This window comes from Coffea arabica, chromosome 2c (assembly GCF_036785885.1).
Source record: "Coffea arabica cultivar ET-39 chromosome 2c, Coffea Arabica ET-39 HiFi, whole genome shotgun sequence".
NCBI classification, from domain to species: domain Eukaryota; kingdom Viridiplantae; phylum Streptophyta; class Magnoliopsida; order Gentianales; family Rubiaceae; genus Coffea; species Coffea arabica.
Window position 1 is genome coordinate 17,472,323 of NC_092312.1, and position 26,713 is coordinate 17,499,035.

Sequence of the window (26,713 nt, forward strand, 5' to 3'; positions counted from 1 at the left end):
TGTCCCTCTCTCCTAAGGTAGAATAGATTAAATTATACAAAAGTTATTATTTCTAAAAAAAAAAATAAAAAGGCAAAATTTGCCTCAAGATGACGTAAGGTGGAAACAGAGAGTTTCCCCCACTTGGCTTGACACACAAGCCAGGGCTGAGATCCTGGTACTAACCCGATAATTGTACACCTCTTGTATACCTTTTGTTATGGATATATACAAAACCGACGCTTCTGGGGCAACCAAAAAAAAAAAAAAAAAAATCCAGAGAAGATATATACAAGAAACAAGCCAACAGAAAGTGCAGAAACCATCTGAGAAGACAATGAATTGAATAATTCATAATAAACATATAGTTGTTGTCTCAAAAAACGCTTCCTTGGATTATGTTATGCTATTAGCTAATCCCACCGCCCTACGTTTCCGTTCTGGTTCCGCTAATCAACAATAAAGAAACCAATAGAAAACGCAAATTCTTGGCACAGGTTTCAATGCCTACAATTACAGACGCGACTAATCGCCCGACATTTATCAGAGGACCCAGCAAAGAATTCCAACTAAACCGTTGTTCAATTTTAACAATCAACACAACACAAATTCGATCTTCCTGCCCCAAGGTAAAAGCCGAAAAATAGAGAGAAATCCATATTACTGTTCCCATACCCTCGGATAAAAACTGAGAGAGAGAGAGAGAGAGAGAGATCCTTATTACTAATTACCGTGAGGAAGTGGCACTACAAGGCTAGCATAATACACACTAAAATTTAAAAACTGTCCCAAGAATTTTATGTTAGAATGATACTCATCAAGAATAGATGAAGTTTATCACATAAATGCAGCAAGACTTCTTTTATAATATAACAATCTCCTTTCCCCCTTTGAACCACCCGGTACAGTATTACACAGGTAACACAAAAAGGGATTTCTTATGGTATGACAACAAAATGTATCTTCAAGTTGAAGAACCAATAAATATCCAAGGGGGAAGCAGGGGCGAATTTGTGTTTCAAGTTTCCAAGGCCGTTGTTTTACAAATGGGACAGAGATTCTTCATTGTCAACCACTGTTTAATGCAGTTTGTGTGAAACTCGTGCCCGCAATTCAGTGTCCCAGTATCGTCTCCAGCGATGTAGTCCTCCTGATAAAGATTAAACCAAACATACAATTTATTTATATTGCTAACTGTAACCTTCCAGCTCCCTGCTCTCATAATATTTCAAAGATGGATCTTACCTGACATATGCAGCATGGCTCAAGGTTTGGCGATTCATCTGTGATGAACTGATGTCTCCGATGTTTCAGTGCATGAAATATGGCATTATCACTCAATCCCGTACTCACATTTCCGATGCGTTCCTCCAAGGCAAGCAACTCCTGGAAAATCGCTCAGGTGTGATGTGAACTAACCAACCAGGAGGGAGTAAACCCAAGTACAGCAAAAGTTCAACCACATTACCTCATAGGACATATTATCAACATCCAGCCTCATGTCTCTGTGCCTATCATGCAACTCAGCAGCCCCATTGACAAATGGATCTAACATCATATAATCCTAAAATATAAACCAGGGAACAATGTGAGGCACGATTACAGTTCTGTGCAGCAATAAAAAGTGCCCAGCTATGGCAAATCAAGACACACCTAGAAAGCAGCATATGAATTTTTAAGTTGCACTTCCTCAAATTTTTTCTGACTCTTCACAGCTCAATTTCAATCGAGCAAACATCGAAGAAAGGGGTCGCAGATGTTTCAGTTTTATATGGAACATGTTTAGATCCTTTTAGTGGATTTCCAATTAAAATTCAAATTACAATGTACACAAAACTTATGCTTGATTACCATGAAGGCACAAAACATGAGTACTGCATATGTTGCAGTCTATGTGCTTAAAATTCAGGTAGAAAACATGAGCTACCGGCAAAGAGGGCTTTACTTATTCACTCCTATTGTAAATTGTTAGGACCAACAGCCATTCTTGTTTTAAAAAAAATGAAAATTTTCACGCTAGCTAGATAATTGCAAAGATGGTTCCCTGCAGCAGGAAGCTTGATGCAACAAGGTAAGGGGAGTGGCCAAACAAGTTTCAAGAGGTCTTTACGTATAATCTTCTTTCTGCATTATGTTCCAGTTGACTAAGCAGAAAGCTACACATATCAGTTGCAGTTATTCTTGTACATTCCGATAGGCGCAAGAAGTACATCAATCAGCATATGTTATAATGTAAAGCACATGAAGAAAGCGCCATTGGTCGAGTCTCTGCAAGTTAAGCTGCAAAAACGCTACAGACTATTCATGATTGTATAAAAGATTAATTTCAAACCTCAGCTCGCAAGTACTCTGCCCGTCGCATCGCAGTCAGCACTTGACGAATCTGTTGCACATGTTACAAAACAAAAAGATGAAAGAAATTTCAGGCAACAGATACAAGGAAAATAATCAGCTGAATCAATTATACAAAAAGCATCACAAGTGCAGAATGAAATTTTAAACATGTAATTTTCAGTCATAGCTACCATACCAATTCAAACTTATGACCAGTAATTTTGGACTTGTATAAAAGAAACAAGAAGTTAGGGTGGGTAGTTTGGGGAGCCACCCCAATGTGTCTGTGATCATATGAGAAAACAGGGACATCAAAATGCATGGGAAAAAGTTTTTACACAATGACCAACTCGAATAGACACCAACTGCACATAGCTATCAGCTCACTGAAATGTTGAATAAGTATGCCTCATTATCACAAAAGCTTCAAATTTCTCCTAATTGCCTTGTAGACTCAAATTCCTAAAAGAATATATTTTCCACTCGCTTTAACAAACATGGTAGAAGAAGCATGAGGATGAGCCAAAAAACTTACTCTACCAGGCAAAGATTAACATGAATCAAGGACCTACTTTGCCCAATTTTAAGCTCATTTGGAAAGAATGCGGCACTACAATTGAATGCAAATATCTCATGCCGAACTTTCTTCACTCACTCATGTCCAAAGTTAAGAGGAATGTTAAAAAATTTACTAAAAAGAGTTACACTGTAAAACAACTGAAATCATCATGTTTTTCATTTCTTGGTTGTGAGTTAATAAATATTTCTCCCTTTTTCCGGCTTTCCCATGCCCTCGAACTCCTAAGAGATGTATTCTCCACTAATTTCAATCAATATAGAAATAGAAGCAAGCGGAAGAAAAAAAATTGCTATGCTAAGGTAAACATAAATCCAGGTCCTCCTTTTACCAATTTAAGCACATTCAAGGGGTATAATGCATCAAAATCAAATGCAAATAAAAGATCTACAAATATGAAAAAAAATTATTAAATCTACAGAAGTTAAAAATGGGAAGTCACGATCATCAACCTTGTGATCCACAAGATGCACAATGTGCCACAATCTCTATGTGCTAGAGAGATAATACACTGTTAATGGAGAATTTGTAGGGTTCTCCAATCTAACCATCACCCAATAGAAAGACAAGAATAAGAAATCAAAAAGAAGAATGTAGCGATTTATACCCAACCCAATCATGGAACACTATGATCTCATGCAACAAATGAGTCACTTAAACAATTTTCCCAACCATGGAACACCATTACATCATGCTACAGAATGAGTCGCTTGATAATAATTTTCCTTAAGTCTGAAAAATATCAAGCTAAATATCCATCACAAAATCCAGCGAAAGTATCAATATAGATTACCCCTAAAAAACAGTACCAGACTACTGGCAGAAGGCTATGACTTAAAAAAATGTGAGACCAACCTAAATGAACTGCTTAATATTCCTTCAAAACTTTTTTTAAAAAAAAAATAGTTTTACCAACTCTTTTATCTACTGTGTACCTCATCGGACCAACATGAACAGCTACCACATTTTTCAAGCAAGACAAGTATAAAGAACAGTGGAAAATTGCAACGTAGGTCATGAATTGATAAAATAAGAATGCTAAGAGCTCCTAAGCACAAGTAGGGGCATTCTTTTCTTGCTTGTGGGATGTATCTTTCACAGATTAAACCGGGCCTGAAGAATGCTATCTTGTATAACCCATTTCTTTTAAGGCTTTCCCCTCTCCCCAAACCCCGGTTTGCCAGAGTGATCGTGTTTGATTTGGTTGCAGCTAGGAGGATCAATGTCAGCCAATACACTTTATCCTTTGGCAAAGCTTACTCATAACTCTATCAAACTACGTGTAGCACCTTCTATTAGGCTCCCTCTACCGTCCTCAATTAAAAAAAAAAAAAGGAATGACATCAAAAACATTCAAACTGTTTGCATATAAATCCATACACAGGAGCATAAACAAGAAGCGCTTAGGTGTAAAACTATAAAAGAACAAATACTCTAAATGTACTTTACAACATAAAATAAGACCCTCCAATATTCAATCACACATACTCAATTCACAATGAAATGATAATGCAATGCACAGATCTTGGATGTGCCAAACATGAATAGAAGAATAAAAGAAGGCAAACCTCAGACACGATCCTGTGCCTCCCCTCAATGCCAGCAGCTAAAGCACGCCAACCATTAATGTCCTCGCTGGAAACCTCCATCAACAATGACCTAGAATATGGCTGATTATGGTCCCCACTACTAGATCCAGATGCCATCACAGCCTCCTCTGAGGAAGAAGAGGCTGAAGGCAAGAATGAAAAATTGCCTCTCTGGCCTCCAGGATCAGGTTCAACAGATGGGAAGAGGGTCCATGGAGGGAATTCGGACAACCTCTGCTGATTATGTGCTGCTACATTTTGATGAGGCATCCAGACAGTTGGGAGAGGTCCTGTACCAGAATTAGGAGTATATCGAGAACTAGAAGGAACATTTCTTGAAGAGCCAGTATTTCCAGGTGAAAAACTCCAAGCTGTTGGTTCTTGTACCATGTGCCTGCTCTCACGAGCAGCAACAAAACTAGGATGCTCTGGGTTGTTGCTTAGCGAGCCTCTGAAATTGGCTTCATCCCTTACTGCAGCACCTCTTTCCCCTGAAAACAAAATAGGACTGGATGAAGCACCACCTCTTGAGTTAAGAGATCCACTCCAAGAAATCGGAAGCATATTTCTTGCCAAACCATGCACATGCATGAAAGGAGACTGACTTGGGTTACTGTTTAAATTCAGTGGACGAGAAAACGGAGTTCTCAGTTCAGGCGATTCAGTTGCTGAGATAAGTCTTGATTGGTGGTTTGTAGAGTGAGCATTAGAATGCCTAACATCAGACGCTGCAGCAGATAAGTCAAATGGGGCTGGTTCCTGATGTCCAAGATCCGCTCCGAAACTGAAATTTCTTTGTGAGCTTTCTGCAACCTCAGTAACCCTTGGAGGAAATCTATCGTAAGTCATTCCTCTCATGCCAGACACAATTCTTGCATTTACCTGTCCCTGATTGTTAGAGCTAGGTGAGTTTGTAGATGTTGCAGACACAGCTAAGCTGCTAGAAGCATTATGATGAGCAGGAATGTTGTGCCTTCCAATAGTTTCATCTTGTGGCTCCATGCTCAAACTTCCACTTGAACCAGATTGACCAGGATTACCTTCAAGGACCTTTCGCTTGCAGGACAAACCCCAGGAACTAGAAGAAGAACCCGAGCCATCATCATGCCGAACTAGATAACCAGAATTACCAGAAGAAGTCCCAACATCATTAGAACCAGCATCAAAAGTAGCAAACTGGTCTATCTCAGACATGCCAGACCTGTAGAAACTTGGAGATATGCCTGATCCTCTACCTTGCCAGCTATCATGATAGCCCCCACTTACAGTAGCATTCGGAGAAGTACGAGTAGAAACAGAGTTGTTTATACTCAGAGGTCTGTGAAAATAATTGCCACGATAGCTATTTATACTACTTTCATGAAGAACATTAGGTTGTTCAAATTTCCAGTCTGCTGATCTTCCATCAGGCCCCACACAAGTATTTATTGAAGGAGACCAACCTTGTCCTACCTTTAAATCATGACCATTCAACTGGCTTTGCATATTAGCACTGGAACTCGACTCACCAGGATCCCAGCCACCAAATGTCCGACCATTGTGGCTTGCAGGATTTAAAAAATTAGGGCTCCCATGCCCTGAAGAAAGAACATAACTGGACAACCGGCTTTCCGCTGGATTTAGAACATTATTCCAAGCAACTGGCCTATCTGTAGAAGCATTATTGGAACCAGATACCTGGTTAAGATCAATGGTTTCAGGAAAGGGTTCCAAGATACTCCTTTCCCCCTGCATATCAGAAACTTCTCAAAAGAACAATGGCTCCAGAATATAACAAAGCCAAGCTGCAACAGAATTCAGGCAGCTCTAAGTTTCACACACCTATACATGGAAAAAATCAAATAAGGATAATCTGATTGCAGAAAACCAGAGAGGTAACTTTCAAATTAAGAAAGAAACGGTTTTCTTCTAAAAAAGAGAAAGCCAAAATAGCACTGCTAGTTTTATATGAGTTTAAGGTACAAAAGGCAGGAAGCAGGCAAAGATATTAAGACAAAAGGCATTTTCAAGTTAAGAATTCAGAAGTGTTCTAGCACCAGGTGCTAACGAACTTTGCAGCTTTACGACACAAACATTAACAACTTCACCAGAAACGTGACATGAACATACATCTCAACAGATCTTGACTCATCGTGATATGGAGCATATGGAAACAAATGAATATCATATGAGATTTTGGAACCAGGCCATGCTTAATGACACATAGCTTCAAACCACTTTTTTTTTTTAATTTCAGAGTACATTCCAAAACAATTTCATGCTTTCTGTGCGTAGTGCTCAATTTAGAAAGTCCAACACAAAATAGCTACAACAAGACCTAAATGAACTGACAAATAAAGCAAGAAAAGGGAACCAAGACAGCAGCTTTTTTCCCAGACATACTAAGACCATCAAATTCACATAGACAACGGGATTTTGGCAAGAAATTCAGACCAAATCGTAGATAGAAAACCAGAAAACTAACTCACCGTTGTCAGCTGTTTCTACCTTCTTTTTATTGGTTTTTCGTTCGAGTGCAATGTTAATGGAATTAGAAAAGTGTGCATCGATCTTTCACTTACATTTTTTTTTTACTTCAATTTAAAAACTTCAGTGTTTTTTTCACCTTGAATGACCAATGCAAGAAGACATAAATGCATGCACATCAAGCATTTTTCCCCCTATATAGCTCATAAAAAAAGATAAGCAAGCTCTATTTACTCAAAAAATACATCAACAGAGATAATCTTTGGTAATATCTCACCAACAGCCATTTTCTTTGACCACTTGATTTTCGAGACGACCCAGAAAAGTCAAGCCATAGATATCCCGCAAGCACAGCCACGAAAATACACAAACTATACATCAATTAACGGGAAAAAGTAAAATAAAATCCAAGAGAAGTGAGATTGTAAAAATAAGCAGAATTTCGAAATTTCAATATCTGGCAAATAAAATCCCACTATGAATCCAGCAATTATTCACAACTGAACCTGGAAAAAGATCTAAAGGAAATAACAATTAAAACGATACTAAAATAGAAAAGTGCAACAAAAACAAAAAGAACATATGCGTTACGAGAAAAAACCTGCGAGAAAAAGGATCCGCGATCTTAAATTTGGTGTGGGAATCGGAAAGAAAAAAAAATTCAGTGGGTAGAGAGACTGAAGAGGCGCTTTATCATGGGTTCTACTCAAAGCTCCATTTTATATTATTTTATTTTATTTTTCCTCCACATCTTTATCTATGATATTTGCATATATGCAGATGACGGTTTCAAATACGAGAGAACCAAGAAAGAGAGAAGAGGACAGAGGAGACAATCAGCCGAACCTTGGGGTGAGAACTCGTGAGAGAGATGTGGATGTAGGAGAGAGACTACGATTATTATGTGTCCGCAAGAGGAGAAGGGGGCCTTTTTGTCTGTGTGATGACAGATTAAGCGGTGATAAACTCGTTTCTGCTAAGGACATGTTTGGCTTATCAGCTTCTGGTTTCTCTTTCCTTTTCTTTTTCTTTTTTCTTTTCCGTCTCTAATTTGGAAATAGGATTTTAAGGAAACTTCGTCAACGTAATTAGTGAAATTTGGCCCATTATAATTAGTTTATGTTTTAAAACGAAAAATTTTGATAAATTGGAAACAATATTAACAATTAGATCCATTCTTTATTTTTTTAGTGTCTAAATTTTTGCTCAAAGTGTATGACAAATACATCTTGCAAAAAAAAAATTATAAAATGACTTGTGGAATGATAAATATCTAAATTTGTGCCCTATTGATAAAACTTATATGTCTAACCATTCAATTTTTAGAAATTTTAGCTTACAATAATGTCTTTTTTTTCTATGGAAGACTATAATGTCTTAGTCGAGCCCCGTAAGGATTGACCCGAACACCCCTGTGTCGATAAAAAAATAATAATAATAATAATAAAATATATCACACATATACCCCTTAGGAATTGCTTACATTTTATTTTTTTTGATAAAAAATAATAATTATGTAGTATTGTTCAATGTTTAATTCTTGAAAACAAATTAAATTACGATAGTAGAAATTAATCCAAACCTAAAATAGAAATAAAACCACTAGAAAGTTTTATCTATAATGTTTGTTGTTTTAAAATTCATAGAAAGAATATTGCAAGTAATGATGTATTTCGTACCAGTTTAGTGTGCACATTCATAGGATAGCGTGAGTATATTGTCTCCTAATATATTAGTGATATTAACATGTGCGCTTCTATGTCCACGCACAATACATTCTCTCATCAAGATGAGAGTTAAAATAAAATGTGACACTACACTACACTACACTACACTAGAGGGCTAGCATCGACTGAATTTGGAACAATTGCTCGGTAATTCTTTAACAGGATTAAATCTAAAACAAACCGATCGAAACATATAATAAAGTGGCAAGAAAGAATTGAGCCCCCCAAACCCGGTTTGGGTTTTTTTAAAATTTTTTCTATTAGAGGGTAACAGTTAACCTAGTTCACTTCTACTCTTATATCAGCCTACACTAGGGAGGAGGTGAGAGGACATAACTGACTCGTATGGATTTTTTAAAAATCACATATAGTGATACATTAATTGGAGATAAGATTTGAATTCTTGACCTTCTTTCATCCCATTAATTTTTAAAATCTTTAGTCGTGGCCAACAACGTAAAGGACATTGTTCTAGTCTGGGTTTTTTTTTTTCTTCCCCCCTGCAACGATAGATCCTACATTTATCCTATTTTATTCTATATTATATGCGAGAGGGAATCTGAAGAGACTCGTAGGGACTGAACCACCAAGCCTTGGTGTTAGTGGGCAAAATAGAGAGACTTGTCCCAGATTAAGGCACATTGTCCTGCTGGACGCTGGTGAGAAAGTGAATGGACTAAGCAATAGCCAATAAGCACATCCCTACCCAACACCCTAATAAGTTATCCGTAGAGTTAACTCGATCTGTTCGACGGGGACGACTTTAATTAATGGAGCAGAAGAAATGTATCTGTACTGCACTCCTACTACTGTTGATTTTGTGTAGTCCTCAGAACCATAGACGTTGCCGATTCCAAGTGATACAGGCTACGGACAGGTCAACCATTGTGCAGGATGACCAAATCTAATCTAATGCGTTTTTAGCAACTCTTTTTAACTTTTCCTGGATTTGGTACATTCTAACTCATCACTCGTTATCTATTGAGCTTGTATTTAAAGTAGTTTTAAAAAAAAAATTTTAAAGGAAAAAGAAAAGTGGCCTGACCTCCTTGAGGTTTATCATATTTGCATTCACCTCCTCTTTATAAAATAATTAAGGGATGGCCCTTAATTTTGTCCATATTATGACATTATGGCCTTAAACTTTTCTATACAAGTCCATTTGCTTCTTTCTTTGTTTTGTCTATACCTCAAGTTTTTTTTTTTATCAGACTTTTGAAGTTAGTTAATTAAACATAATCCCAAATTTAACCCCAACTTTTGAGGCAAACTCGGGGACTTAACTACCCAACCCTCAAACCCCTTAGAATCGATGTGGGACTACGGGAAAATTAGTAGGAAAGTCTCTACTAGGCCTTAACTAAGAACCCACTTACCCCAGATACCTCCCCTACGTCTTTGTCTTTTTTTATCAGACTTTTGAAATTAATTAATTAAATCTAATCCCAAATTTAACCCCAAGTTCACACCAGGTTTTTTTTTTTTTCCGTTCATAACTTATAGTAGTACGTCATATATAGTTTGGGATGGGAAATCAGTGGGGATTTGAATAATTTTGAAAAGAAGCCATGTGGGCCTGGGAATATATGGGCTGATGCCCAAGTACACGCAGTCCACCATGGGATTAAATAGGACGGTTTGTACGCGTGCATGGTTGATGATAGAGCGGCTCCTCCAAAACGACGAAGGTAGACCCTTTCCACCATGTGCTCGGCTTAAGTGGATCTTTAAATAATATGGGTCAAGTCCAGATAATCACCCAAATTCCTACCTGAGACCATTCAAGCCCAACTTTTGTTAAACTTGTTTCTTCTTTTTCAATTACCACTGAATTTTATTCAATTAATTAAACCAGTTTCAGTTCTACGAAACGGTTGCTGGCTGGAATTCAAAGGCAATCGGTCAGTCAGTCAATCGTGGGATTTTGGCCAATCGTTTGAGCAATTACCAAACTATGCTAACTTGCGAAGTTGGGAAGTTGGGAAGCCGCCTTTTTATGCTCAAGTAACTGTTCTATTTTTTTTTTTATCAATTATCGTCATTTACACTTATTTTTATTCATATTCTAACTTATTTTAGGGAATGATCCAACAGAATCCGTTGAATTATATGAATGCATTATACATCCATATGAATTTAAAAGAAGCCATACTAAGTAACAATTTCAATAGGAGATAAGTTTTGAATTATTGACCTTTTTTATGTTCTATTTTCTTTTTTTATCAATTATCGTTATTTACACATATTTTTATTCCTACTCTAACTTATTTTAGGGAATAATCCAAAAGAATCCGTCGAATGATATGGATGCATTACGCACCCATATAAATCTAAAAAAAGTTACACTAAGTGACAATATTAATAAAAGATAAAATTTAAACTCTTGACATTTCACCCAGAAGGTAGTTAACCTAATAATTGCGTTTGACCATTCCCAGATAAAATGAAAATCATTTGATGTCTTGTTCATTTTCCAGTGGATTTCGATATTACTGTCAACTTCCTTCTCGATTTCCATTACACAAATCTATCAACCAATTCAAATTATTAGATGCATTTCTCTACCAAACCCACATATAAGCTCCCTGTTGTTTTGTTTCTTGTTAATGATATTCACATACCAACATCGTCCTTATATTTTTTGCAGCGGAGAATATTGCAATAAAAGTGCCGTCTTTATTTAGATGCTCGATTTGGCATACCGCCATATACGATTTTCATGATTGAGATATTAGAAAATTCAAAAGCATGATTTATGACTGATATAGTGTTCTATATTTTCCAATCAATTTAAGGAAAATAAACTACATTAACATAAAACTTAGCAAGAGTTGTTTTAAACATTTTATTCTATAAATTGCTCTAAAAAGTAAAAACTTGATTTTTTCTAATAGATTAGGGAGAGTGCCCGCACATCGCGCGGGTATTTAATACTTGTGGAGAAGGAGTTTTTTTTGTTGAACAAATAATAGTACATTGTGAGAAGAAATAAAATTTAGTATGAAAAGATAAACAATATAATCAATTAATTCACGCAGCATTACAATAAAACTGTGTCAAATTGAAAGTCGTTGATAATGTAGAAAACAGAGCAACACAGAAAGCTAACCTTATTCCAGAATCCCCACCGAGAGCTCTTTCTTATTATTGCTCCAAACCTATAAGATTATAACTAATCCAGACCAATTGGGGTTAGGCAACGCGAAATATGCTATCTTGCAGCTAGGCAACGCAATAAGAGTCGTTAATTGTAGGTACTAATAATACACCGACAAAATTAAAGGAGGAACTAAAAAATTGGGAATGTGAAATCTAATCTCACGCTGAACCACCAGGAGTAGTTGGGATTGAAGAATATTTTGAGCTAATTAGTATGAAACCGGGTAGAATTATCCCAATCCTGAAATGCGAACAAGGGGAAACTGATAATTAACCGTTTAGGCATTAACATACCAACGGTTCGGCAATTGAATTGGGTGTAATTAATGACAAAATAATAGTTAATTTCAAATTTGAGTTCGGATGAAAGAGAAAACAATGAGGCAAATCTGTTGTAAACAAAGACAAAAGGGAAAAATTTAATTCCTGAAACTGAAAGGGTATAAACTGACCAATGTTTGTGACTCATAAATGCATATTATAAATGATAGATAAATAGGTTCCTACAATTGATAGAGAAATCGTTGGTTCATTTCCTAAATCCGATTATCATTCAAACGTTTCAGACAAAGCAACATCTCAAACGGTTATCTGTTGTTGAAAATGGGGAATTATTGGTAGTTAAAAAATATTTCGGTAATTACACCAACATATAAGTATATATAGGTTGTACAAAATGTAAAAATAGTTGCACACTAATTACACATTTCATCAACACCCAGATGACTCGTCAATAACAACTTTAAATGTATTAAAATAGGGTCATTTCAGTAAACATACCCAAATACATGCTTCCTTAACTTGTATTTAAAGTTTTTAAATTAATACACAATATTTCACATTCCTAGAAAGCCCCCACCTATGTAGTTGAAATTCAACATATTTTTTGACCAAAACTCAATCTTGTATAGTATAATGATACTTAATAAGCAATGGTTGTTGATGTGACGGCCGAGTGGACAATCCGAACTGAGCACCAGGATGTGCTCGAACTGAGGAGAAACTAATTGGAACCAGCGAAGCGGTCTGAACTAACTTGTAAGGAGATGGACAACGGGACTAGCTCTCCGTTGTGACTCCGACGGTCAAGTTAGTTATGGTTACAAATAAAGCAATAGTTTTGACTACTGTAGATGACGTACCTTGTTTTGTTTCGTTGTGTTGTATTTATAGGATCCTTGGTAATTGTTTCCTTGTAGGATCACGAGCCCTACTAGAGATGGACTCCTTGAATTTTGCCTCCAACCTAGCCCCGAAAGACTATGGAGCCTTTCCCCACTCGGCCCACCAAGGGAGGGGCGCGCGGTCTTGTTCGAACTGGTATTTCACCAGTTCGAACTGATTTGTTCAATCTGACATCTCATTTGTTCGAATTGACACGTGGCCTTAGCGGATTAGCTCCTCCACAATTGACACTCAAATCACATCCAATCAAATGGGAGGAATAGGTTAGGTAGTATTCCCCGTCGAGAGGGGGATGGAGTGTAAGTGTTTCCCCTAATTAGTTTTTTTTCCCTTAAAATGTATTACATAAAATACATCTCAACGGTTGCCCAATTAGATAAACCTTAAAAAATTTATACTTCTTCTAAAATTGTTGAAACATATCAATGCATTCTATATAACTGCTAAACTATTAATAATTGACAAATAAAGCACAAATGTAATTGTCTACGTGATTTTGATACTCCAAAACCATTTGGATTGGGATCCCAAAACAATTCAAAAACACTCCAAATACAATTTCAAATAACATCTAACAAAAATACTAAAAGAAAACTTGCCACTTATTTTTTTATCCATCATCGTCTCGACCCTCCTCTTGCCTAAGTTCGCACCACCACTCTTCGCCTCCTTTCCTATTATGAACTACTGCCAATGCATCCACTAGCCCCACCTCCATTGCCTATGCTACCGCCTATAATTTTCTCTCTCATCCTCTTTACCTTTCCCTCTGTAGCACTCATTCCTTTGCTACTTGCAACTGGATTTGATCGCAATGACAAAGATTTTGTTATGACCGGTCCAAGAAAAAGAGGGAGGAAAGAGGTTGAGGGAAGCGGACGTGAGGATTGGTGCTAGTGCTTGCTGGTTGTGACTAGGGAAGGGAGTGAAAAGAATAAGAAAAAATTAAACAATATACATCTACAATGAATTTTTTTTTTGAAAATAAATTATAGTATTAATACATATACAATGAAAGATTTTGATAAACAAACTTATAGTAATGCTTCCCAAATATTTAATCCATATGAATCAAAAAATTTTTTAAAGTATTTTTGCTGTAACGATTGGATTTATTCACGTGAAGAGAAGGTGGTAGGAAATAAAAAATTAAAATATTTTAATAAAATTTTAAAACACCCCCAATATACATCTACAATGAAAGATTTTTTTTTGAAAAAAATTATAGTATTAATACATATACAATGAAAGATTTTAATACACAAACTTATAGTAACGTTTAAATATTTAATCCATACGGATCAAAAAAAGGAAAATTTTTTTTAATATTTTTGTTGTAAAGATTGGATTTATTCACGTGTCGAAATAGAAACTTCCAAATGAGTAGAAACATGACCTGGCGATGGGGTACTTGAAAGGTGTTGACCACTATTAGTTTTCAACCGTCTCGCTGACACAGAGGCGGAGAGAGCTCAGAGGAGCACAGAAATCGAAAAAACCCATTTCCCGACAAAAAGCCAAAAAAAAGAAAGAAACCCGAAAAAGATCCATGCCGCCCCCGCCCAACAACCTCAACCGTTCTCGTGCTTTGGCTGCTTTACTTTCTTCTCTGGTTTCCCAGCTCCTCTTGCTTCTTCTCCTCTTTTGCCCTTCCTCAACCCCTTTCTCTCTTCTCAATTCCTTTTCCTCCACCCACCAATTCTTTTTCCCTCTCCTCCACCATTTTCTCTCCACCTCGGAAACTTCCGCCACTTTTTCCCTTTTGTCCTCTTTTTCCAGAAAACGCAAGCGGACCCATTCTCCAAACTCCGATGACCCGACCCATGCCAACGCGGTGTCAGGATCCGCACCCGACTCTGTCATCCCGAAGAACCCAGATTCCTACAAGCAAACTTTCAAGATGAATTGCTCAACTTTCGAGTGGCTGTGTGGCCTCCTCGAACCCCTTCTCGAATGCCGGGACCCGGTTCAGTCCCCACTTAATCTTCCCGTTGAGACCCGACTGGGAATCGGACTTTTCCGACTCGCCACCGGATCGAGTTACCAGGAAATTTCCCGGCGGTTCCGCGTCTCGGAATTGATAGCCAAATTCTGCGTCAAACACTTGTGCCGCGTTCTCTGCACCAATTACCGATTCTGGGTCGGGTTTCCAGCTGAGAACGAGCTTTATTCCGTGTCAACTCAGTTTGAAAAGCTCGGTGGATTGCGCAACTGCTGCGGAATTATTAATTGCGCGAGGTTCAAGGTCAAAGGCTCTGATTCAGTTTTAAAGTATTCCCATCTGGAAGACACAGTAGCTGCTCAATTAGTGGTTGATGCATCATCCAGAATTCTGAGCATTACAGCCGGTTTTCGCGGTAACAAGAGTAATTTAGCCGTCCTAAATTCATCAAGCTTGTATAAAGATGCCGAAACAGGAGCTCTACTGCACACGCGGACGCTGTACATAAATAATGTAGCTGTACCCCAGTATTTGATCGGGGGTGGTGGTTACCCTTTACTTCCTTGGTTGTTAGTCCCCTTTGCTGACCCTTTAGGAGGGTCTAGTGAAGAAAATTTTAACAATGTGGTAAAGATCATGTGTGTTCCGATGCTTAAAACTATAGCGAGTTTGAGGGGATGGGGTGTTTTAAGCGGGCCAATTGATGCAGAGTTTAAGACAGCAGTAGCTAACATTGGTGCTTGCTCTATTCTTCACAATATGTTGCTTGCTAGGGAGGATTATTCAGCTTTTTGTGATGAAGTTAGTGAATTTAGGGTGGATGATCAGAGCTTTGATTATACTTTGGATGAAAATTTGAATGAGAAGGGGTCTGCTATAAGAACTGCACTCTCCACTATATCGAAGAGAGTTTAATCTTATTGGACTATGTAGGAAGACTGAAAGATTGATCACATTAAGGCAGCAACGAAGGGAGATCATATAGAAAAGGGCTGTTAATTGGACTGCGGTCAACAATTTTGTGGGACGTAGCTAAGCACAGTTTTTTGTTCCTTCTTCCTTTCTTATTAGAAAGTAGGGGGTACGCATAGTCTGTATAAAATGATCACATTTTTTGTCGCTCAACTCGGTTTAATTCAACAGATACTTTTTTTTTTTAATGTAAATAAAATCTAATTTTTTCTGAATGTTATTTTTCTAAATATTGTTTTCATACCTAGGTCTCTAGCTGTTAAGGCTGTAATGATTTTTTTTTTTTTTTTCTTATCATCTCTGAATGTGAGTATCACCTATTAGGTTTTATTAATTACCAAGTTCAATTAGTTTACCTCCATGACCTTGACTATTATGAGAAGCATTGCGTATTCTTAGTTGCTTTTGGTGCTAATAAAATCCCCTTTCTTACCCTTGGTATGCATGAACAATGTTACCTTAGTAGGAGTAATCTGGGTGAATATGTGGCTGACTTTACTACAGTTCATATTCATTGCTAATTGAGGTGTATTAGAACACTGCTGTTCACTACTCCTTCCAGTCAGGAAACTATATGCGTCTTTATCCTTCCAAGCAGTTGCTTTAACCGTGATGTTTGGATTGAAATTAAATGAATGAGCGAGATGTTGTGAAGCTCAAGATTCAAGTGATGCATTTGTTTGGCTATTCCTTTTTGTTATAGTTGAGCTGCAAGTCTTCGTGTGGCCAATCTCCATACAAATTTTTATCATCGAGCACTGACATCTAATTGAATTTTTTTTTTTAATGAAGTTAACGTGCTGTGCTAAAACTTGAGGAAGTGTAGTTTTGCAACTTTTCAAAGTGAAAGTTCCAACTTTTAGCTGAAATTAACTGCAATTGAAGGCAGATTCACTTGAGTGCCATCCGACTGATTGCATTTGAGAACTGGTTGTATAATTTCCTGCAATTTCAAGCTGAAGTGACGTAGCCCTGGGGAGGAATGAAACCTTTTTGCTATATCTGGATTACTTGCATTTGAACTGGCGCAAAATGGTTGAGCATGAGACATGTTGCAATGTTACTTGCATAGTTTACAGATTGGACAGCATAGAATTCTCAGATCTCAGAGTTAACTTGCGTTGATATTTAAGCCTATTACTTCATTATGTGGAAATCTGAGTGGTAAATGAAAAAAAAAAAGGGGCAAATTCTCAGATTGTTGCATCTACCAAATATGCATTGTGTCTACTGTGCTTGTTATCTTTTAGGTACCGAGCGACTTACTTACTGCAACTACTGCAGCATCACCCACAACAGAAGTCGTCTATAGAGCCTTGGTGCTGAGCAGAATTATGGCCTGTTGATGGGGTGATCCTACTGTCTGAGAGGAGTTATGGTTACTCGTACCATTCTTGGTAAGCTTGCTGGAGATTTTTCATTCAACCATTTCTTACACGTTGGAAATTCTGTCTTCCAGAGTAAAGCGCCAGAATCACTCAAAGCATCTAACGTACAACAGATTTTGGATTCCAACTTTTCCAAGCATTTATTGTGCAATTGTTAGAATAAGACTTAGGGGAACCTGTTTTTGCGCCTGCTATTATTGTTGCCTAGCGTCGGTATGTAATTTACCACTGTAGTATTTGATTTTACTTCCAATTTCAAATGACAGCAAATCAGCTGCTTCAACTGCAGATTCTCTTTACTCATTATTCTCTTGAAAGGGAGAGAATCTTTAAATGATGGACCAGCTCCTTCAGCACTCTTTCTTCTTGTGCTCCCACATATGAAGAGAGATGTTTACTACGGCAGCTAAAAGGAAAGCTAGGTTTCTTGGTGTGTATCCACTCCTGTTTTGTGCAAGGAACTTAAATAAATCCTCAGATCAATGTTCTTAGTACAACCTTCTTGACCCAGATTGCTGCAAGAGTTTATCCGCTGCTTGGGTTACATCAGTTGATCCTGACCATTTGGTGGCAGGAGGAAAAGGGCAAGCAATGAACTATCTTTCAAAGGAAATTTGAGAAAATGAGATTAGACAAGTTAGAGAAGCTTGCATTTGGGTCTGTGAATAAGCTGGTATAACATCGATTGCCATGAAAATTGGCTAATATATGATGAGATAGTAAATTCATTCATAAGGGAATGATGAAATGTAAACATCTTGAGTAGAGAGTGAAGTTTTCGGAAATATCCCTGTGCTTCGCAAATGAAATGCGTGCAGTTCCAAAAATTAAATTTAAGAAAAGCGTTTATAGAAGCATTTTCCTTCAAAAAATTTTTAAATTTTCTGTGAACACATTTTTGAATTATTTTTTATCTCGGGTACAGTAGCTCACTACAGTACATTTTCCTCAAAAAAAGCGCCAAAAAATATCAATCCAAATGAGTTAAGTTGCTGACAGAGGGTTCTGCCTGTTACAATAGACCTAAGAAGTTAAAAGCACCTTTTATCATTTAACCATGTTGGGCAAACTCAAAAAGAACAGACCTCTTTTTTTACCCCCCTGGTTTTCCGATAGAATATCATTTTCTCCTGTAATTGATGGTAAAATGGAAAGAACAGAATTACAGCGAGACCAAGAGTAAACAGATTTCAGGACTCAAAACGTTTGCAAGATAACCATTTGTCATCAAAGAGCATAAACAAGTCAATTCACTGGCAGGTGATGTCCACTAATACCACCCTATTCGAACTGATGATTTTTGAGGTTGAAGTCGTTCTCGAATTTAGCCTGTAAACTCATAAAGCAGTTGACGACAAAAAGTCACCCCGGCCATCCAAACCAACGTCGCCACGTCTTTCTTCAAAGAAAAAAAAAAATGAATGAATGGCCCAATAAATTACTAAACTATTGACCATGACATTGATCAATTATCAAACCATTTTTATGATCACAATGGTCATTAAACGGGCAAATACGGACCAATGAGGTCATTTTACCAAATTTTTACTAATAAAACAATCGGTTATCAAAGGTCTTCTTGCCAAACAAGTCATCGAGTTTCAATGATTTATCGATTATTTTGTTGATAGAATTTGATAAAATGACTTTGATGACCCGTTTTTGTTAATTTAGTGATTTTTGTGGCCATTAAAAAAGTTTAATGACTACCAATACCATAATAATTTAGTGACCTTTTTGGTTATTCACTCAACAAAAAACCGTATCACATCTTTTCGATCTTTCTTGAGTTTTAATTTTGTTTTGTGCTTACTTGTAGGGGTTTTTTTTTTTTTGGGGGGGGGGGGGGGAGGGGGGAATGGGTGTTTCTAAACTTACTAAGAATTGCGGATGGGATAATTCATATTTCTTTCAATACAAGAGATGGCAAAATTTTACGACTCCGTTCCACTGTGAAGTAGCATAAAAGAGGAGAATTATAACCACGCCACTTCAATTTTAATTAGAATAGCTGATTTTCAAAAAGAAAAAGAAAAAGAGAAAAAATTGTGGTTGAATGATTAATCATGGACAAGGCTGCAAATAAATCTAATTGAATTGAATTTTATCCTAATCAAATTGAGTTTCAACTCAATTTTATCAAACTCAAACTTGAGTTTGACTTCGACGAGTTTTCAATGTAAAACTCGAATTCGAATTCAACCTAAAATTCGAGCCTACTCGAACTTAAGAAAATTTTAAAAAATATTTTAGTTTTTAAAACGCGAATAAAATGTTCATTTTTCCTTAATAACTAATAAAATATTATGAATACATATGTAATTTCACTATTAAAATAAAAATAAAAATACATGTATATAATCGAGTTGGTTTGCAAACTAATGAGTTGAGTTTTTCTATGTTCAACTCGAGTTCGATAGATCGAATTGATTGGTTCGACCTCGATGCTGATTGCTATTAAATTAAGTTTTGATTGAATCGACTTGTGAGTAGTTTGATTCGTTTGCAGTACTTATCAAAAGATTCATTTGTATCATAAGTCGTGTGACACTCACTGGTGCTTACATATTATTACAAAAAAAAAAAAAAAAAGGTGCCTATATATGTATTTTAATTTTTTTATTATTAATTTTGTCAGAGCACTGGACGTTCTTGCGTTGAATAATTCGGACTTCCAGATGATTTTTTTGGTATAGTTACCGTCATTGACCCATTCAACGGTACCCGATGAAGCAATTAGTCTGCGCTAATGCTTGATTTAGAGTTATACATGCTAAAGTTGTGGGAAAATAAGCAGGTTCTAATCAATCAAGTCATCATCAGTCTTAGCATCTCAAGACCAATTTATAAAATTTTTGAATGCAAATGATTAATGGACATTACCAGGTTCAGAATGGTGGTATTCATTTTCCTTTTTTCTTTCAAATAACTTTTCTCTTATTTTCTTAACGAATATTTTTCTTTTAGTTTACAAAAAAAAAAAAAAAGACTTTTTGGATTCTCGCTAATAAAAATATATGTTCTATTATTGTCGTAAGATAGAGAATGCTGTGTTGATCTAAACAAGGCTCTGTTAATATCGTACTACATTGCTTCAACACCACATAACAGTGGAAGAGTGGTTGAGCTGGAGAGACAGATTAAAGTTTGTTGGATCAAGTTTAAAGCCAATTATTATCTGTCACGAAGGATGTGAAAATGATTATTAATACTTAAAGGATGATTTTTACCTTATGCATCATCATAGTATGTGGTGGCGAGCCGGTGGCCACCAACTCCCACCCCTTTCGTGGAAGCAGTTTAGTTTCACCAACTTTTAAGAGAAAAAGAAGCAAAAAAAAAAAAAAAAAAAAAAAACCAGAAAGGGAGATTATTTTCAGTTTTCACCAACTCCTCACCAACCGTTGTTGTCCTCCAGCTGTCGCATTCTCCTACCACCTCCCATGCCCAAAGGCCCCAACCCTGAGCGTGGAATTTCTTAGCCGGTCCACCCACCTACCCCCAGCCTTTTCCAAGGGCGGGCTCGTTTGGATAGAGTATTATTTAAAAAATGTGATGTATGTAAGATAAAAAATAATTAAAAATATAAAATGATAAATTGAAAAATGTGTTTACGATGACTCGATAGTTTTATGATTGGCACCGCAACATCATCCAGTGAGGAATTAGAACAGTTAAAAAAGCGCCAAAGGAAAAAAAAAAAGAAACAAGAATTGAAACAAAACCTGGTAGAATTCCTTGTCCTTGGGACGGGAAAGATAAATTTGAAGCTGTCCGTCCAATTCATCTTAGGGTAGGAAGCGAATATGGATTGTCGCCACTTCGTCAAATGCAGGGCCCGCCCAACAACTTTCGCAGTGATTAATTATCCTCTTTTTTTACGAAAAATAAGAAATACTAAGAAAACCTGATCTCCTGCCCACCCCGTACAGAGAAAAGTCCAATAGTGGGTGTGGGGGTCCAGTCACACTCATTGGCCAACCTCACCAACCCCCGCGAGGCCCCGACTCGGTTTGGCGTGCGCTACCACTCCTGAACCGAAACATCACCCGTCTGAACCGGACTTCTGGAGTTGTATATATTCTGCACCTCCTCCCTTTCCATTCTCAGCTTCGCGGTTATCACCATTGTCTGTCCAAAGCTCCCTCAAACTAAAAGAGAAAGAAAGAACAAAAGCCCCAGAAATCTAATCTCCAAACAACAATTATGGCCCAGAATGGAGAAGGAAAGGATAGCCAAAATCTCAGGCATCAAGAAGTAGGCCATAAAAGCCTTCTGCAAAGTGATGCACTCTACCAGGTAATTATGCCTATCATTACTGCTCTATTGTTACATTTGCTCGCCGGAAGTTGAAGACCATTCATTTCTTTGAGTCAAAAGATGACATGCCCTGATTTGACTCGTTGGTTTTTTTATCCCCTCTTGCAGTACATCCTGGAAACCAGCGTGTATCCAAGAGAGCCAGAGCCCATGAAAGAGCTGAGAGAACTGACAGCAAAGCATCCATGGTGAGTCTTGACCGTTGATTCCTACAACCTCAATGCATATACCAGTCCTCGTGCATTTTCTTGATGTCATGCTAATGCATTCATATTGGTATCACGGAAACAGGAATATTATGACTACATCTGCTGATGAAGGGCAGTTCTTGAACATGATTATCAAGTTGATCAATGCCAAGAAAACCATGGAGATTGGAGTTTACACTGGTTACTCACTTCTGGCTACAGCTCTCGCTCTTCCAGAAGATGGGAAGGTAGTCTTGCTTGCTAGTCTTGTCTCAGTTGCAAGTTGAATCTATTAATTCAATCTGATGGGCAGACCTGTTCAGCCCGAGGCAAAGAATTTAAACATTCTCTTTTAGTCATCCAATTTTGTGCCAAATTTTGATAGGGCAGATGATCTTATCTCGAGCACCCTAATTTGAAAGGAATTTTAAAACATCTAATACTTTTAACGCTTCCATCGACTTTGAAGTACGATTTGGTATTCACCTGATTTACTTGATGTGATCCGAGAAATCTAATGAATGATTCGTTTTGACTTTTACTGCTGATTATTGCAGATATTGGCCATGGATATTAACAGAGAAAACTACGAATTGGGTCTGCCCGTGATCGAAAGGGCTGGTGTGTCCCATAAAATTGACTTCAGGGAAGGCCCTGCTTTGCCAGTGCTTGATGAGTTGATTGAAGATGTAAGGCCTATTCTATAACACCACCACCAACCACTTTTTTTTTTTTTTTTGTGTGCCCCGGGGAGTGGGGTTTAATGTTCAGAGTGCGGATCAATCAACTTTTCGTTTTTTAATTGATGCATTTTAACAAGCAACCTGACCTGACATTTGCCTTTTTTATTTTAACCTGTAATGCATGGGGGCAGGACAAGAACCATGGAAGTTTTGATTTCATCTTCGTGGATGCTGACAAGGACAACTATCTCAACTACCACAAGAGGATAATCGAGTTGGTCAAGGTTGGGGGAATGATTGGGTACGACAACACCCTATGGAACGGCTCCGTGGTGGCCCCACCAGATGCTCCAATGAGGAAGTACGTGAGGTACTACAGGGACTTCGTCTTGGAGCTCAACAAAGCCCTGGCCGCTGATCCCAGGATCGAGATCTGCATGCTCCCCGTTGGCGACGGTATCACCCTGTGCCGCCGCGTCAGCTAATTAATTTCCCTACTAAACCCCTGCGGAAAGTTGGGAATCAAATGCAAATGAAAAATAGCCCAACACCTACTTCTTTTGCTTCCTCCTCCTCTTTTTTGTTTTTGGGACCCTTTGTATTTTACTACTGCTATTTGTTTATTCTGTGGGACACGCTGTTATATTTGTAATTTTCTTTGTACTGAGAATAATTATTACTATATGAATCTCCCTGTTTACGGCAACTAGCAAGGACTAGTTGCTTTTTGGTGGTATGGAATCTGTAATGACCTTCTACCTTCTCTCAACCAACCCAACCGGGTAACAACTTGAAAACCTACCACACACAGTCAATTGTAGGTACAATTTAATTTGGGTTGTTGGATTGTTGCTTGTTGGTTGGTTGTTCACCGGAATATTTTTGGAACTCGTACAAGAGAGAGGCTAGCCGTGGACTACTAATAAAACTTTGTACCAGTACTGCATCGGCCGCCGGAAGCCAATAAGTACATACGTCTACTACAATTGCAAATCTCCAAAAATTTTGGTTGTGTTTGGATTGCATTTTCCGTCATTTTTCATGGAAAAATTACTGTAGCGATTTGATGTATGTGAGGGAAAAAGGTAATAGGGAAATGTGATCACGGAAAACGATAATATTTTCCGACGAAAACCTTCAATCCAAGCAAAGCCTTTACATGTGCAGATGAAAATTACCAACAGACCAAAAGCAAGCCATACAAACATAGCTCTCAATTGTTAAATGAAATATCAACGAGAATTATTCAATAAAAAAAAAAAAGATTCCCGGCTTTACCAAGAAGGAATCAGAAGGCTTCGATCGCAGAAGTAGGTCGACCAATGCAATTCGTGAAAAGGGGATCGCGGAATCAGGCCATTTGTTTCTCATATTGGCAAATCCATATTGAGGATGGAAAAAGTTGAAAAATTCGACTACAAGAGTTAGTGTTTGAAAATCAATTCCACGTAACGTTGCAAACGAATCAAGATGCTTGCTCGCGAGCTGGTTTGGTCACCATCAAAGTCGACTCGAATTCGAACCGACTCAATCGAGCTATTGAACTTGAGTCGAGCATTGAAAAGCTCGACGCATTAACTCGTGAGCGGGCTCAAATATTTATTTTTTATTTTAATAGTGAATATATATCACTAATTTTTATTATTTATTAAGGAAAAATGAATATTTTATTTATTTTTTAAAAAATAAAATAATTATTTTTTAGAGTTGAGTAGGCTCGAGTTCGATGCCAACATAGTTTGAATTTGAAGTCAGGATCGAGTTCGAATTTTATATTGAAAGCTTTCGAACTCGATAAAATTTAGTCGAGTGTTGGTTTGAGTAGGTCAAAACTCGACTTGATTCAATTTGTTTGCAGTTTTAGTTCAACCGGTCGAACCGCAAGCTATCATGGTGTCAATTTGATTTACTAGTAAGTCTAAAATGTCAATTGAACTAGTTAAATTCGATCAAGAACCAATCAAAATAATGGAGTTTAAATTGGTTCATACTAAATTTTCTTTTTTTCTTTTTCTTTTTTAAAATCGAAGTCATTCAAGTTACTTAATAATTAAAATAATTTAAAAGGGGAATGTGAATTGGGTGGTTTGAGAGATTTTGAATTCAAATCTTTCGAGCTACACTATTAAAAAAAAATAATAAAAAAACCTTTGAGCCATATATAATTGATTTATACTGGAAAATGAAAGCTCATTCGATTCATTTAACCGTCCGAGTTTGTAAACATTGAGGAGAGCCGAAAACGCTGAGCAACAAGGCAACGAAATCGCATTCAATCAAACGTGATACCGTACGACTCTTTGCGTGTTAAACTTTTTCATGCTATGGCAGGGAGAGGATGATTTGAACCGGATGTTCCAACTAGACAATTAATTTGGAACGCTCCTAACGTGCTAAAGTCCTTCAGCTAGTTTTATAGCCCAGCGGGCATTAAGGAGAATTGCTTAAACTTTTTCCCGTTTTACTAGAGATACATAATCTGACGTTGAGATCTGCATTGAAGAGAACAAGTACGAAAGTATTGGAGTGTATAACTTTCCTCCACGAATATCTTGCAATATGGGCTCAGTTTTCTTAACTCTCGCGATGTCGACCACTCGACTGTAGTTTATTTTGCAAATTTTATTTACTTACATTCTCAACACATATTTCAATTACCATTTTATTTTACATTTATCATATTAAAAAAATATTACGATATTTTTTTAAAAAAAACTATTCCAAATAATCTATGATCCAAACACACTCGCGTATAAAGCGTAAAAAATCATGCAATCTTATTCTCCAACCAAGAATTTAACTAATAGTATTGTCATAAAAGGAAAAAAAAAAAAATAGAACTCGTAGCAGAGTCAATAATGACAACTTATTTAGTACGTATGTTTACTACTAGGATACAATACCATCTCTTTTCCTTTTTTAATCATATCATCGATTAAATAAAAAAAAATTTTCCCTCTCCATTGTTGAGCATCCCTCTCAGACTCTCAGTCACTCAGAATCAGCACTGATATACACGTTTACTAGCTGTCTAAGTTGAGCAGAAAAAGAAAGGGAAACCAAAAAAAAAAAGAAGGGAGTTGGCATGGATTCGCTTTCAGAGATGTAAAATGTGGTGGTAATCTCATCTATCGATTTGATCAAGAAGAGTTGGCATGGATTCGCTTTCAGAAAGGGAGTTGGTCAATTGGCAACATCATTCTGTTTCTGTGAAATTTGCCAAATGGGGTTTATCCAGTGGTTGAGCTGGAATGATGGCTGGTGGGCTTTGCTAATTATTAATTCTAATCTTTTTTTGATTGTAGGCTTGAAGCCGGCCCGGGACTCTAGACTAATCCATTGAGGTAACAAGAAAACTAACGTTGCGATTTTATTTTTCAACCCAGTATTGAGCTATTCGTATCGTCGTAACACGAAAAGAAAAAAAATATATATCAAAGTCAATCCCAAGTCATTTAATAAATATCCTGTATGTTATATTAGGTGATCGTATTATCTCTTTTTCTTTTTCTTTTTTGTTTTTTTTTTTATCGCATACTGGATAAAGCAAGGTGTCAATGTCAATCAACTTTCTTTCAACATTATTTTTTGTAACAAAGGAATTCGCAGCCGCCATCGAGAGTGCACACTGAGTAAATTTCGTCCCGTGCAATAACCTGTCAACCACACAGTTAGTGTGGTGCTCTGTCAGCACCATTGTTGAGCTTTCATGTTAACTGTCTAATTAATTTCTTCACCACCACCGACGTCCTCACAATGAACGCTGATGTATACGTTTATCAACTAGCTTCCTGATTAGGTTGGGCACAATGCTGATGCTTTCATCATATGAACGGTCCATGAACTAATCTCCTGGAAAAAGGCAAAACCAGAGTTGGTATTTATGGACGGCTCGCACAAAAGAGAGTTGGTTAATTGGCATCAGCATGCTGTGACATTTGCCAACTGATGTTTCTTATTGGAATCGGTTTTTCAGTAATTGTATGATTTAGGAATTTGTATTTTATTTGGCAATTTCTTATGCAAATGGTTTCTTTTCCAACAAGTCTGATAGTTTATAAATTGGACATTAGTTTAGACTATTTTCTTGAGAGAGAGAGAGAGTCTATAAGAATTTGTCAAATTTTCTATTGTGGCGAGACTTTCTTTATTATTTGAGATTTTAATAATATTGTGAGTTGAGTTTATTATTTTCTTCTCTCCC

At 37.1% G+C, this 26,713-nt stretch overlaps 3 protein-coding genes across 9 annotated transcripts; 2 read left to right on the plus strand and 1 right to left on the minus strand.

Annotated features, from left to right (window-relative positions):
* Window positions 1–812: 812 nt before the first annotated feature.
* On the minus strand, window positions 813–7,948 carry LOC113726441 (E3 ubiquitin-protein ligase MBR2). 7 transcript variants are annotated; one of them, XM_072074803.1, is made up of 8 exons: window positions 7,547–7,877; window positions 7,223–7,316; window positions 5,085–6,300; window positions 4,459–4,970; window positions 2,312–2,362; window positions 1,448–1,543; window positions 1,225–1,365; window positions 813–1,129 (listed from the first exon to the last, which is right to left on the minus strand). In XM_072074803.1, exons 3-8 carry the CDS (start codon window positions 6,211–6,213, stop codon window positions 998–1,000), a joined length of 2,061 nt encoding a protein of 686 aa, XP_071930904.1. In that variant the 5' UTR covers window positions 6,214–6,300; window positions 7,223–7,316; window positions 7,547–7,877; the 3' UTR covers window positions 813–997. The 7 variants fall into 7 exon arrangements, with proteins under 7 accessions (XP_071930904.1, XP_071930901.1, XP_071930902.1 ...); XM_072074800.1 differs by having other exon boundaries at window positions 4,459–6,300; window positions 7,792–7,926; XM_072074801.1 differs by having other exon boundaries at window positions 4,459–6,300; window positions 7,223–7,244.
* A 6,507-nt stretch (window positions 7,949–14,455) lies between these two features.
* LOC113726445 (protein ALP1-like) lies at window positions 14,456–18,103 on the plus strand. The gene is made up of 2 exons (XM_027250171.2): window positions 14,456–17,327; window positions 17,585–18,103. Exon 1 carries the CDS (start codon window positions 14,566–14,568, stop codon window positions 15,871–15,873), a length of 1,308 nt encoding a protein of 435 aa, XP_027105972.1. The 5' UTR covers window positions 14,456–14,565; the 3' UTR covers window positions 15,874–17,327; window positions 17,585–18,103.
* A 3,310-nt stretch (window positions 18,104–21,413) lies between these two features.
* LOC113726446 (caffeoyl-CoA O-methyltransferase 5-like) lies at window positions 21,414–23,245 on the plus strand. Its single transcript, XM_027250172.2, has 5 exons — window positions 21,414–21,617; window positions 21,747–21,826; window positions 21,930–22,074; window positions 22,384–22,515; window positions 22,701–23,245. Exons 1-5 carry the CDS (start codon window positions 21,525–21,527, stop codon window positions 22,992–22,994), a joined length of 744 nt encoding a protein of 247 aa, XP_027105973.1. The 5' UTR covers window positions 21,414–21,524; the 3' UTR covers window positions 22,995–23,245.
* Window positions 23,246–26,713: the final 3,468 nt, after the last annotated feature.

Excerpts from the sequence above, each read along its gene's own strand:
- LOC113726441 (XM_027250166.2), bottom strand. The coding sequence starts at position 6,213 with ATGCAGGGGGAAAGGAGTATCTTGGAACCCTTTCCTGAAACCATTGAT. Across the intron at positions 1,366-1,447 it reads TTGATAATATGTCCTATGAG|GAGTTGCTTGCCTTGGAGGA; the intron begins GTAATGTGGTTG and ends GCGATTTTCCAG. Across the intron at positions 1,130-1,224 it reads AGCCATGCTGCATATGTCAG|GAGGACTACATCGCTGGAGA; the intron begins GTAAGATCCATC and ends AATCTTTATCAG.
- LOC113726445 (XM_027250171.2), top strand. The coding sequence starts at position 14,566 with ATGCCGCCCCCGCCCAACAACCTCAACCGTTCTCGTGCTTTGGCTGCT.
- LOC113726446 (XM_027250172.2), top strand. The coding sequence starts at position 21,525 with ATGGCCCAGAATGGAGAAGGAAAGGATAGCCAAAATCTCAGGCATCAA. Across the intron at positions 22,075-22,383 it reads CTCTTCCAGAAGATGGGAAG|ATATTGGCCATGGATATTAA; the intron begins GTAGTCTTGCTT and ends TGATTATTGCAG. Across the intron at positions 22,516-22,700 it reads TTGATGAGTTGATTGAAGAT|GACAAGAACCATGGAAGTTT; the intron begins GTAAGGCCTATT and ends GCATGGGGGCAG.